At 41.7% G+C, this 13,215-nt stretch overlaps 1 protein-coding gene across 3 annotated transcripts in view; it reads right to left on the bottom strand.

Annotated features, from left to right (window-relative positions):
• trpm7 (transient receptor potential cation channel, subfamily M, member 7) overlaps nt 1-13,215 on the bottom strand; it is a 35,346-nt gene that overhangs the window by 10,830 nt on the left and 11,301 nt on the right. For 2 of the 3 annotated variants that reach the window (XM_019866600.1, XM_019866598.1), the window contains exons 5-25: nt 12,766-12,979; nt 12,142-12,266; nt 11,898-12,069; nt 11,136-11,310; nt 10,370-10,493; nt 9,871-9,943; nt 8,018-8,118; nt 7,508-7,642; nt 7,380-7,433; nt 7,154-7,294; nt 6,926-7,060; nt 6,204-6,481; nt 5,648-5,876; nt 5,240-5,395; nt 5,013-5,156; nt 2,627-2,755; nt 2,298-2,549; nt 2,004-2,178; nt 1,120-1,252; nt 554-732; nt 147-279 (exon numbers count right to left, since the gene is read on the bottom strand). In XM_019866600.1, the coding sequence (XP_019722159.1) occupies nt 147-279; nt 554-732; nt 1,120-1,252; nt 2,004-2,178; nt 2,298-2,549; nt 2,627-2,755; nt 5,013-5,156; nt 5,240-5,395; nt 5,648-5,876; nt 6,204-6,481; nt 6,926-7,060; nt 7,154-7,294; nt 7,380-7,433; nt 7,508-7,642; nt 8,018-8,118; nt 9,871-9,943; nt 10,370-10,493; nt 11,136-11,310; nt 11,898-12,069; nt 12,142-12,266; nt 12,766-12,979 (3,257 nt within the window). Of the gene's footprint in view, nt 1-146; nt 280-553; nt 733-1,119; nt 1,253-1,967; nt 2,179-2,297; nt 2,550-2,626; nt 2,756-5,012; nt 5,157-5,239; nt 5,396-5,647; nt 5,877-6,203; nt 6,482-6,925; nt 7,061-7,153; nt 7,295-7,379; nt 7,434-7,507; nt 7,643-8,017; nt 8,119-9,870; nt 9,944-10,369; nt 10,494-11,135; nt 11,311-11,897; nt 12,070-12,141; nt 12,267-12,765; nt 12,980-13,215 lie in introns of all 3 variants that reach the window. The other variant, XM_019866601.1, reaches the window with a different exon arrangement.

Below are 13,215 nucleotides of genomic sequence, written 5' to 3' on the forward strand. Positions count from 1 at the left end.
TGAAAATATGTCAGGTCTAGATGCTATTGTTCTCAAACTGACAAATTGTTTAATGTAGTTGTAGAAATGACCGCCACTACCTGCAGGAATACACTATTGTTAGTTAACATTATCTGCTGCTTATCTTCTGTGATTCGTGGTTGTACCTTTCAGAGGTGAGCCGTATGCGTTCCTCACTTCCTGTGTGAAACTGGTCGTCCTTTTCATGAAAGTACGTCTCCACACACTGCTCCTCAAAGTCATGAAGCTTCTTTTGATCTTCCTCTGTGAGAAACAATTCTGAAGGGAAGAGGAAGAACATGATTGTTTTTTAACATGAAAAATATCATAAAAAATAAATGAAGTATTTGGTAGTGCGCAACCACTATGCCAGAGAGGATAGTAGAAGATTCTGAGCAACTTATTTCGCAAAATGGTATGGAAAAGAATCAGAAAAGGAAATAGCTGGAAAATAGTAGAGACCAATTTCTTTTGGTGCTTCCCCCCTCCTCCATTGTTAATGAAACAAAAAACCCCCAACAAAAATCAACTGGGGGGAGGGGGGCAGACATACTTGGCCCGTAGGTGTGCTCCTTCTTTCTTTTTCTGCACATGCATAAGAGCGAGTAGATATGGCACAGGAGGATGAAGGGTGGAGGGAGGACCGGTTTCTCATGGTAGGCCATGATGAAGTGGTAGCGCTGATACTTCCACACCAGATTGGAGATGGACTTCACCTGGAGATACACGTTGCTGTAAAGAAGAACAGGGACGCTGTTACATTTAGGGCCACACACTGGTTTAGATCACTAGAAATTACTATTTGGGAAAATTGGTCAGGTCAAGCCTCATTTTGTGGCTCATGCCCTTTTTGTTGTTACCATTGTACACTTCATTGATTCATTGATTAGTGGAAGCTAAAAGTAAAGTGTGGTCGTTAATTTGTAAAGCTGTCTTTCTCATTTGGGTGAGCTGGGGCTTCTCACCCCGCCTCAAATACAAGCGCTACAGAAAATGGACAGATGTTAGGGGATATAGTTGCAGTTTGAAAAATCAAGTTTTCCTGTGGGAAGTGCTTTTTTTTTTTTAAATTCGCTGTCAATGTGTAAAAGGATTATGTGAACAAATGGGTGAACCTACTTGAAAAAGGCGATGAGTAGGTTGACCATGAGGATGTACTGTACAAAGAGGTAGACTGCTTGTAGGAGAGGAGTCAGCCACACTCCTGCTGTGCACAGGCTCTTGACTGACGTGTCACTGTTGTTGGCGCACACTGAAGAAAAAGCGGTTACCAGCGTATTTATACATTTTGCCACAAAACACAGTGTTAAACATGGTCAACTACATCTAACTACCTATGTTGTCCTAAACGGATGTGACTGCCTTTAAACGTTAGGGATGGTTATCATTAAGATTTTATTGATAATGCCTCTCAGCGATACTGCTTATCGATACGGTAATGATAGACTTATCGTAAATTTTTTTGTTTGGGAAAACCCCTAAATATTACAATTTAAAATTGCTAAAATTTATTTTATTTTTTTTTAAAAACTGCCAATAAATTGTCATGCAACTGCAACAACTCCCATGTAAAATAAGTAAATAAATAATTTACCAGGAAAAAATATGTTTTGAACAAATCACTACTAGTAGATGTCTCAAGGGGTGATCGCCTCATTTCCCCCTACCATTTGTAGCTTCTCCCATCTCACTCCTGTCTGTCTCCTCAACCAGTAATACCAAGAATAACCAAATATTTACGTTAGCATAGCTACGACGCTAACCTAACACAAAGGATGCCATCTGGCCAGTTGAATACTGGGGCTTGGTATCCAACCCTAATAATCAAATTGAAAAAAACATTTGCAATGATCATGTTGGGTTTTGTGAACTGATTCTTGACCGTTCCTGGTGTGCTTTTGATTTGTTGTGTCCTAAACTGACATCAGCCGCACTGCATGAGAAGCTTGGAGTAAAACTGTCCTTACCCTCGTAATCTCCCTTTCCATCCTCATCGTCCTTACCATCGATTTCATAGGCATACACTTCCCCATACATCATCCAGTACGGCTGGAACACCACATCTTTGGCCAGCGTCCAGCTTGGCTCTTCGTGCGGATACAAAATGGCCTTGCGGGGAACTCCGTAGCTTAGCAGGACAATGGCCATTATCACCACAATGTAAAACATGTTGGCCACCTGCAAGGGATGACGTAGAAAGGGAATGAAACGCATGCCTGTAAGGATATAGTTCTAGTTGGAAGTATGCGTAGCATCTCGGAGCATGGTAGAAATTCTCAGTTGTGTTGGGAACTCACCATTTTGGCAATCATCATGACATAGGGCCCAGCTTGCTGGTTGACGGCCAGGATATCGAGGAGTCGCACGTACCAGAAGATGATATTGAGACAATAAACTGTCCTGCCTGGGACAAAGGCTTTCCCTCCACCCAGCCTCAATCCAAAGCCAATGAAAAAGGACACAATGGCCAGGAAGTCTGAGACGTTGAAGTAGTCATCAAACCACACCTTTATCTTTTGACTTATTTTGCCTGCTTCTGACATAAACATCTGCAAATGGGGCAAACATTTCGTTTTAGGCTCTTCATGAAAGGAAGGAACTATTTTAAGTCTGTTGAATGAAATACCTCTCGAATCTTCTCAATGGCTGAGGTGAAGATGTAGAGAATGACGACCCACTCTTGAGGAGAAGGCCATTCGGGCATTTTTACCAGGACCACGTATGAGTAGAGCATCAAGAAACCCAAATAAAAGAGCTGGGGACACACAAGAAAACTAGCTGTGCAAAGCAATTGAAAGAAGGTAGGAAGGAAGGCAGGCAAGAGGATTGTGTCAGACCTCATTCACCACCAAGGCTTGCCTGTACAGCTAATAAAAGCGACATTTGGGGAAATTACAACAACTTGGCTAAACAGCGTCACAGAAGAGTTTATGTTCAAATTTGGAGGCTCTACAATATATGGTATTATACTATTGCACATAAAAACAATAAGTAGTCATTTTATCCTAAAATATAACCTACATTTTTTTTAGACGGGTACACTGTTTCATTGACAGTTTCCAACAGTAGGGGGAGCCCAGTGAAGAAGGGGTGAAAAAAGGTTTTATTTTATGTGTAGAATTCAAGGTCAAATAATTGGACTGTGGGAAAGTAAGCACAATAGGCGATAGAAAGAAATTTTCAGTTGATACCAGATACAACCTGGGACAATATTATACGCAATAAGAATAGTGTCATTATATCTAAAATAATAAGGATAATAATATTTTTTTAAAAGAATGGTACACCGATTCATTTACATTAAAAAAACATCAGCTTTTATTTCGTGTATAGAATTCAGGGTCAAATAATAGAACTGTGGGAAAGTATCATAATTAGCATACAGATTGTTTAAGGTTTCAGCTGATGTACCAGATACAGCACGCACTAGGTGGACCTTTTAAAAAACACACGAACCAAAACACTTAAGTACGTAGTTAAGTGCTTGGAAATCAAGCAATCATCTGACGTGTAAGTTTGGGCTGAGTGCTGCCATTGACGCTTGGGGGTCAGAATGCAAGAAGGCATCTGAGATATGCTAATGATCACTTTCATTGATGCTATCTGCTCATTATTATCCTTGTAAACAGAACCAAGCGGTAATTCCCGTTTATCTGAGAACCCGCCTTGGGCTAGCCTTAGTACAAAGCGGAGATGAGATAATGTCAAGCATGAGGGTGAATGTGATGATGAGGACTCAACAGCTGCAAGAATGCTGAGAAAGTCAAACATGCACACTACAGTTAATATGCAACACCAAAAAAAAAACAAAAAAAAAAAACCCCCCAAACCTGGAACATTTGCACTTTTTCTGCAATAATATGGAAAGAAATACGATGATAGGGCAACAATGCCATCATCAGAATATCATAGCATGAACAAAACTGTATGGTACTGTTCCTCATCACCACTGTCCGAGAAAACCAGGTAATATTGTATCTCTGAATTTTACGATTGTATTTTTTGATTAATAAGAAAAGCTCATAAAATTTGGATTTTTGCTTTTCATCAGCCTGAGCAGCACAAGAAAACATAACCCAGTGGTGGGCAAAGTTCTTTCATCTGATCCAACAACTATTTACTGTACATCATTAATACGCTCTAACATTTGAAAGATGTCTTATTGGTTTATCTCATCAAGTAATTGGTAAATTCATACCTTGCAAATAATAAAATGAAGCAATATTATTATTTTAAAATAATTTGCTAATTAACTACAACCAAATTAATTATAAACACAGTGCCACACCAAGAAACACCCCTTTTCACGATGCCTGTAAAAGTTGACATTTTTCAGCTATTTGCAAAAACGGCGTTGGCAAGGAATGACAATGTTTGTAACAATAGATGTCAACCATCAGCTCGGAGTCAGGGACAAAGCCAAAAAGGCAAACATGCTACTAGTCACTTACTTTCCATTACATTAAGAGCAACTGACATTTTATTTTATGCTCTCTTATATGCGTTACTAACTACAAACAAAGATGTATTGAAGACTAGGGTGGGCGCAGTCATGGATTACACGTTTCTTAGAATATCTGCTAATTTTGTGGACTCGAATGTTGTTTATATTGGTCTTTAAGCATTTGGGGTCAAATGTGGTGTACTACCTAGCTTTACGGTAGTAATTAAGCGGTGAATTATCCAAAGCGCAAGTGGTGTGTATCTGGTGTCCGATAAGACTGAGTGCACCTTGTCCCTTTCCCTTTTGTCATTACTGTTTGACTACTACTCCTTCATTACATTGAAGTACCGCGAGACTGATAGACTGATGGTGTTTTATCTGCACAATAAGATTCAAATGAAGACTAATTCAACTTAAACTGCTCCTTTTCTTTCTACCGATTGTTGTAAATACTGTATGAAAATGATAAGCCTTGTGGAGACTCCTACGCAGATTGAATATCATGAGAGGATCCAAGTTGTTCCAATCTTAATAAAACCTCTTAACTGCTAAATACATGTAAGCATACCGTGTTGGACCAGAACTTGACAATGGGAGCGTGGTAGAAAGCGTAGATTTTCCTGGTTAATGGCAGCTTTCTGGAGCGAACGTGTGTCTCCATGTCAGTCTTTGTATCCACAGGGTCGTTGGATCTGGCCTCCTTGAAGACTTCCTGCAAAGAAATTGAAACGAATAAGGGGAAACAAACACAAGCAACGGAGGGAATAGAGACATCAATCACTGAGTGTTTCAGACCATTTGGATGTCATCGGTAATATTTTGGAAGTTGTTTTCGCTGTCCTCCATGGTAATCTGGTGGTCGTCCTGACTCTGAGGGATGTGTGCCATCTCTGCTTTGGACTTGTACTCCAACAGCAGGATAGCAGGAGGCACTAAGATGCTCAGGATCACCTGGTGACAAACGCAGAGGCAAGTGGTGGGTTCTCATATTTTGCCCCTCTTGGCTGCAACTAAATAATTGGAAAACACCAATTTCGTAGGATACACAACAAACAATGTCAAGCCCAAAATTTTCTTTTCAATGTTACGACTCAGCTGCTTTCTGGGTTCGAGCTGCGATTGGCGAGACACAGTTAAAAACCCACAAGGACAACTTCACATGGCAAAATAAAACAGAATAAAAATCTAAGATGGAGTATGAACCTTGTACCAGGAGTTCTTGCGCATGTTTAGCCGCCCCATCCACATGTCGGACAGCAGCAGTTGGGTGCAGGTGTGTGCCACGAAGGGTCGCAGGTGTGAGGAGACAGCCAGCTTCAGGCAGGTGGAGTTGCTCCAGTTCTTCAGCTCGTAGGTGAGAAGCTTCATGGCCATCGTCTCATCCTGCCTGAACGATTGCTCCAGCAGGTCCACCGCCAACGTGCCAAATTCACTGGAAAACACCCGCAATCGCTGTCAGGCTGGAATCCAAGCTATCGTTCCTCTATTTACAAATAGGGACCCCCCTCTCCCAACAATGCACCACTTAATCAGAATAAAACACTCTCTATATATTACAATACTATATTACATGATACCATCACGTAAAATGGAGACGAGCCACAAAATGAAGCTTGACTCCCCATTTAAAAAAACCCCAAAACATGCTCATTACTGTACAATTGCCGGAAGCTGAGAATGCCTGTTTTCTTTATCTTACAAGAGGCTTACATACAACCACACAGATGTTGCTCACTCCGTCAAGTGACAGGAAACCTACTTTGAGTACTCCTTCAGCTCTTCTGATGTGTCGTCCACCACATCACTCTTCTTGGCCTCGTAGCCCATCGAACGGCAGAGCTTGCAGGCCACCAGGGCCTTGGCCATGTTCTCCTCGCCGTGCTGCCAGAAGAAGAGCGACATTTTCTGCCGCTTCATGAGCACGGCCCACACCAGTAGCTCGTTGAAGGGGTAGGGAAAGCGCCGCGTTTCCGGATCGTCGATGTCCACGATCTCCTCCTTGTTGCGCTTCTTATTTTGCTCTTTGGTGGACTCCAACTGAGAGGAGGCCAGTTAGAGAAGCAGAGTTGTCAAATTTGGATATATTTTAATGACACAAAACATGAGAACCCCAAAAGCAAAATTTTGAGGGGATAAAGTCACACAAAAATTTGAGCTGCCATGCACAATGAAGTCAACCAATCTCGTGAGCACTCAACTCAAAAAAGGATTAATTCTGTGTGCACGTTGTTTTATCTTTGTTTTTTCTGTAGCTCCTATTCAAATAAGATGGACAGCTGTTATGCATGTAGGCGTGGGCCAATAATTCAATAACTGCTCGACCTGTCTGTCACTGGTAATAAGATTTTTTATGGGCCTTTTTCAGCAGGCTGCATTATGATTGACTGCTTGCAGAGATGTGCATGTTAGAACAAGGTATTGACTACCACATTGTGGTACCATTCAGCTGTAACTCCAAGAGGCTACAGATGTTTTTGTTACCTTGGGTTTGTAAGGCTGTGCCGTCTTGATGAAATGATTGTGCCTGGTCTTCTCCTTCTTATCAGCCTGCATGCTGAATGACTCGTGACTTTTCCTCAAATGAGAGCCCGGGCCCATCAGGTGGCGCCCAGACCTCTGTGCGCACATAGGGAAGAGCAACTTTCAAGTTGCATTCATTATGGAAAAGGAGAAAATGATATCTGCTATACAGGATTGCCTGCCACTCACCCGACTGCTGCCATGGAGATTGTTGTAAATGATTCTAAAGCGTTTCCTAGTGTAGTTGCACCTGTAAGTTCCGCCCATCAGGTACTCGATGACCAGGCCCACATCAATTAAGGTGATTTTATAGTTTGGAGGTAAGTTGCTCTATGAAAAGTCACAAAAGCGACAAAACAATGCGCTTGAGATTGAATCGACTTGTACTCGGGAGGTGAAAATGATCTCTACTGACCTGCTTGACATCTCTAACCAGGTGGAGGAGAGTTGGATTGTTGGGTGGTTGTTTCTAAAATGAAAAAAAAAAGTGTTACGCCATAATTGGCAAACTTCCTGGTTATCGTGTCTGTTTCATAACCATACAGTGTTGTAAAGCTCCTCGAGCCGACTGATTGTCAGGAAGCGGTGCATGCTGACACCATTTTCAATCAGCAGCTTGACAAAGTCCACTCGATCCATCACAAGTGCATCCAGCATGGCTTGTTCCAAGGAGCTCACCTGCACACACATAAAAAAAAAGACAAATAAATGACTTTGAGCTTATGATAAAACTTATAACAAAAAAAAAAACAACAACAAAAAAAAATTGGGAGAAGGCAAAGTTCCATTTGACTGAAGTTCCCCACCGAAATCTAAATAAATGTGATGTAGAAGAGATTCCGGAATGCTAAAGTTTCAAAATAAACAGCGCCACTGAGGGAAGCTCGTGATGACCACTGTAATAAAAGTTCATATTACAAGCTGCTCATGGCCCCCAGGGCTCCTCAAACTACACCATTGTGGTCATTTGAGATTCCGGGGTCATTTTGTGCCAGTCCAAAGGTTTGGAGCCGAAGCTGAGCTTAGCAAACACACGTACGTACACACACATACCAAAAGCTGCTGTCCGTACACAAACACGTGATTCTTGGCAATGTCAACGCGATCCCAGGCCAGGGTCAGGACCAACTGATCGAAGGCAGACGCATTTGTGCCTGAAACACACAGGTTAAATTTGCATGAACACTCTCATAAGATAATTCACCGGTACCCCTCAAACACTGAAATGCGCACACTACAACTCTTTTTATGGGCACTACGGAAAAGTTCACACACACGCACACACAAGCACAACTGAATTTTTTTTTTTTTTTTCCTCACACAACTGAGGTGATCTAAAACACACTTTTCAAGAATGCGCTCACGCTCAAGATTTTTCCCCCCACGTACCAGAGCATTTCAGTAGTGCGTGAGCATTTCAGTAATGTATGTGTGCTATAAAATTTCAGTCCAGTCTATGAAAGCGTTTCAGTGTTTGAGAGAGGTCATCCTGAATTATGTTGTGGACACATGCTCTATTGTGACAGATACATTGCCAGGGATGGTAATCCTTCTGAACTAAATATGTCCTGTAAGATGGCTAACATGATTGGATTACAGATAATTAGTCCAGTCTATTACTCTGCTTTGGATACAAGTATTGGGACAACTTGCTTTTACAACGACGGCACGTGAAACAGGTTGAAAAAAAGAGGTGAGAAAGCGTCTGTTAGCACACAATCTCTGCTCCAGTGCATCCAAATCATGTTGGATGGTGTTCTTCCTCATCGAACTCATTCAAGCACGCCTTAATGCATCTTACTTAGTGCAGAGGGAACAGAAAAGGGTCTTCCGCAAACTGTTCCCACAAAGTTGCAAGCACACAATTGTGCAGAATGTTTTTAAAAGATAAAGACTTAAAATTCTCAGGGGAATTAAAGGCTCCAGCTCAGTCCGATTGATTAATTAATTGCTTTGTTGTGTCCCAAATGTTTGGTCGTACAGTATTTCCTGGACTTTAAATGGATTGTGTGCGTAACGGCAATCTGACCCAAAATGATTTCTTGACAGCATTATTCCCACTTGCACAACATTTCTAGTTTCAGGGACAGTGATGATTTAACAACCCCCCAAACTTCCCACGACACATCATGTCTGGTAAACACTGCCTGGCGCATCATAAATACCAAAAGTGGAAAGTGGAAAAGAGACTTTAACCCTTACTTGGGGGACTCCATTGAATTACAAATGTTTCCCCCTCAAACGTAAACCTGAATATTGTCATTGTACGTAACGTAACTTCAGCAATATTGTTTTTTTCTACACAATTAGTGTTACATTTTCAATAATCACAAAGGTCTACTGCTTTATAGTGAGGCATATGGTGTCCATTTTGACGTCCTCACAACATGGCCGGTAAGCGTTACAAGCTCAGGGTCCTTTGGAGGATGAGTTACTGTTTCACCAGCAAGAACACACCTTGGGCTGACAAATATTTGTTTGTGTGGACTTTTCAGTCAATATGATTGCTCACCTGCAGTCACCACAGGCATTCTTGTCTTTTGTCTAAATATAAAGTGAGGGCAAGGAATTACTCAGTGGGTGGGTGGTAAGCTATTTGCATAACGTCTCGTAAAATTGATTTTGAGTCATTTGGACGTATTTTGGGACTCTGAATTGACTCTTTTAAGCAAGTTTCAAGAGATAGAATTGATGGAGAGACTGTGAATGCGAGGAACACGATCTCCCCAAAAGCAAACAGGACCAAACTGCTTTGAAGGCATATCAATAACAGAAGAAAAACACTGCACAGCCTTGAAATCTTAGAGCCTTTGCCCCAGATGAACACTGAATCAACATGGCTAGCACTCTGGCAGAAAAGAATCTTTATTACTAGAAAAGTAAAGAGAGCGTATGGGAACTCCTACCTTGGAGTAAGGCTCTAAGAATGGCAACGTCGATGTCCTGGCTCTCTTCGGAACTGATGTGAAACACAGTAATCTGTTTTGAAGAAACACAATTCTCAGCATCAAGGAATCTTTACCAGGACTTGTTTAATTGTTATACTATACGTGGACAACAATTTGACAGTTTAGGCAAATAATCTACTGGTCAAGAGCCTATTTTAATCAGAGATGGCTTTATGTGTACTTCAATGTTTCCTTTTTAAACTGATTTAAATAACGACTTTTTTACTAGCACATCCATTAAAAAAAATATATATATTTTTTTTTTACTTTTACGGTTGACCTATAAAAGCCGTAAAGTGTGAAAAGAAAAGACAGGAGCAGATTCGGAATCGGCGCACAAAATTCATGCAGAGAAGTTTGCAAGGAGTTAAATAATTGTTTTTGGGGGGTTGGATCCCTCTTATGAAGTGTCCAGTGAAGGAATAAAAAATATATTTTCCGTATAGAATCACTTTACCAATTCTTTCTTCTTCATACACTCCATCAGAGTCTGAAAAAGATGGATGGCATCACTCTGGCTGAAGTTGAAGGTTTTCTTGATGGTGGCAATGATGTCCGCCTCCACGCCATCAGGTAGGCCGCTGGTGTAAAAAAAAAAAAACAATTGACACTCCAATACAGTGATTTCTTAACAGCACAATAAGAAGTGTACATAAGCTGACTAAAATATGAACTGACCGTCTGCTTTGAAATTTCACTGGCTTCTATTAACAGGTGCTGATTAGACTGTATGCTGTCACTGTTTACTTGCCTTGAGTAAAGGGTTAAGTACATGAATAATGTATGAAACATTGACAAGTAACTTTAATTTAATGTTTAATACACAGACTAAATACATAGACACCTTTTTTTTGCCTGAGTTCACAAGTACTAGGTTATTTTTTCATCCATCAATCAATCAAGGAGCTGTCTGTCAGTGTGTTTGTCGATTGTGTTATTATACATCTGATGCGGTTCAGCAGCATTTGAAAATACATCAGTCAAGCATATTCATGAAAGGGGCAAAAATCAATCAAATCTTGGCAAAACGGGGTTACACTGCACATTTGTAGTCACATTGACATTAAAAACACAGAGCGTGGCTTGTGTGAAATTCTATGAGCAGATGTTTCACCGACTTTGAAATGAAAAGCCTGTTTTGCGGCTGAAAATGATCCGAAATAGATCACAGATGACAACATGTTAACATCTATGGCTCCGAATCTATGCACATAACGCCTTACCCGCCTTCCTCAGTTTGCTTGTGAACGTAAGCCAGTATGTCAGCGGCTCGGCCCGTTCCCTCACACACCACCACAGGGACGGGAGGGCTCTCTTGAAGATAACCAAGCACGGTCAAGATCACATTGGGACCACCCTCGAAGATGAGTGCCACCACAGGAACACCCTGACCAATACCTGCGAGAAAGACGAAGAATGCAAAGGAGCAGCTCAACACACTACAGTTTTGCCTGCTATATCACAATTCATCTACCACGGCCCTGCTACAGATTTTTTTCCTACTTTCAATCTACATGTCCAGTGCGGAAATCCTCGCTATATAGTATTCTGTAGTGCCCTGATAGGTGGTAAAGGAGAGCCACATTGGCCGATGCTCTTTTCAGCAGTTTATTGACCACCAAGAGAAAAGTCAAACACAATAAGCACACCCACGCAGAAGCTGCTGTCGGCCACAGCTCACACCCAGACACTCACAACGATACTCGCCATTGCCTGATACAACCCACCAACCTCCCTCCTTCACTGACATCACATGCCACACCATCAGGCCCCACCTCTTAAAGGCAGGTATCTAACAAACATAGTCAAATATGTACAGTATTTACTACAAATCCCAATGTAATGAAACAGAACTATATATATATATTTATACAGTCTCTCTTGAGCGTGGATTTTCTTTTCTGCAGGTGAGTCTGGAACGCATCCACCGCAAACAAGGCAATCGGTGTATCCTCTATAGACCACCTCTGTTGCATGGCTCTTACGTGCATGTATTCTTTGGAGGTTGATGTGCTTCTCCAGGTCCCGACGTAGTTGAACCTCCGCACCGTACTTGCCCACTGTGCCATCATCAACAAGGAGGAAATGTGAGTGGAGGTTGTTGAGAACGTTGAGTTTGCTGAGAGGGTTGAGCAGTGTCTGGTATGGAGCAATGATCTGTGGAAATACCCCAAAATAAGGTGAAAGTTTTGTTTTGATGATACATTGCAATATGACGGTACGTCTTACGTCTCTCCCGATGAGGTCGGTCCTGTTTTCGATGACTCCCCAGGATGCAATGCCAATAGTGCAAATCTTCTTTGATGATCTGGAGCAGTGCTCTTTGAGAGCGTCACCGACATGCTTTGCTACACCTTTGAGAAAGTGATGCAAATAACAGTCAGTGAAGACATGATGACTACTGACTGTAACTTTCATTTGCTCTGTAATTACTCATTTAAAAGCGAGCGCATCACTTCCCATGAAAGAAACAATATGCAAGAAGATGATCGTCAACTATCCGCTAACCATTTGGATTAAAACATCCTTGTATTAAGGAGAATACCCATAGAGAGAGACAAAGATAGCGAGAGGGAAATACTGTAAACAGATCGATAGAGAGATACAGGTCTGGATATGTGTCCCTTGGAGTCACCACTTAAACACTGTGATCAGCCTGCACCAGCTTAACGCTGTCCAAACACATTACTAATGACACATTAAGAGCTTGGTATAATCGTGCGACGTGGGCCTGATGTGATAGTTGTTAAGCTACAAAAGCTTGTTTTTGCTCATTATTTTAAGGAAGCCCAAGAACCTTGTGCAGTACACATCTGTCAAGAAAACATGCCGGAAAGTGAAGTAACTCCAAACCTGTGTTGACCCCTCCGGTGAGGATCCAGGCACCCGTGGTGACGGCTGCCTTGATGAGGCCTTTGCCCACCACTTGCTTGATGCGAGGGTGTAGCTCAAAGTTTTGCACGCCCCCGTGGACAGAGATGAGGATCTTGGGCAACTCCATGTGCCACTCCTTGAGCATCAGCCGCAGGATGCTCTCCGGACGAGAGTCGTGGGACAAACGCACATACTAGACAGACATTAATAAGCACGCACAACATACAAGCAAGACAAATTAACACGATCATCACAAATGTCAACCAAAACATTAGCATATTTTTTTCCTCAGGAGAAGTAGGGAGATTATTGTTTCCTCTTACTTTAAAAAACATAATTGGATCTCTATCTATCTACACACACACACACACACACACACACACACACACACACGCACACACACACACACACACACACGAATAATACTTG

The sequence above is a fragment of the Hippocampus comes genome, unplaced genomic scaffold, assembly GCF_001891065.2.
Source record: "Hippocampus comes isolate QL1 unplaced genomic scaffold, H_comes_QL1_v1.1 scaffold82, whole genome shotgun sequence".
Lineage (NCBI taxonomy): Eukaryota > Metazoa > Chordata > Actinopteri > Syngnathiformes > Syngnathidae > Hippocampus > Hippocampus comes.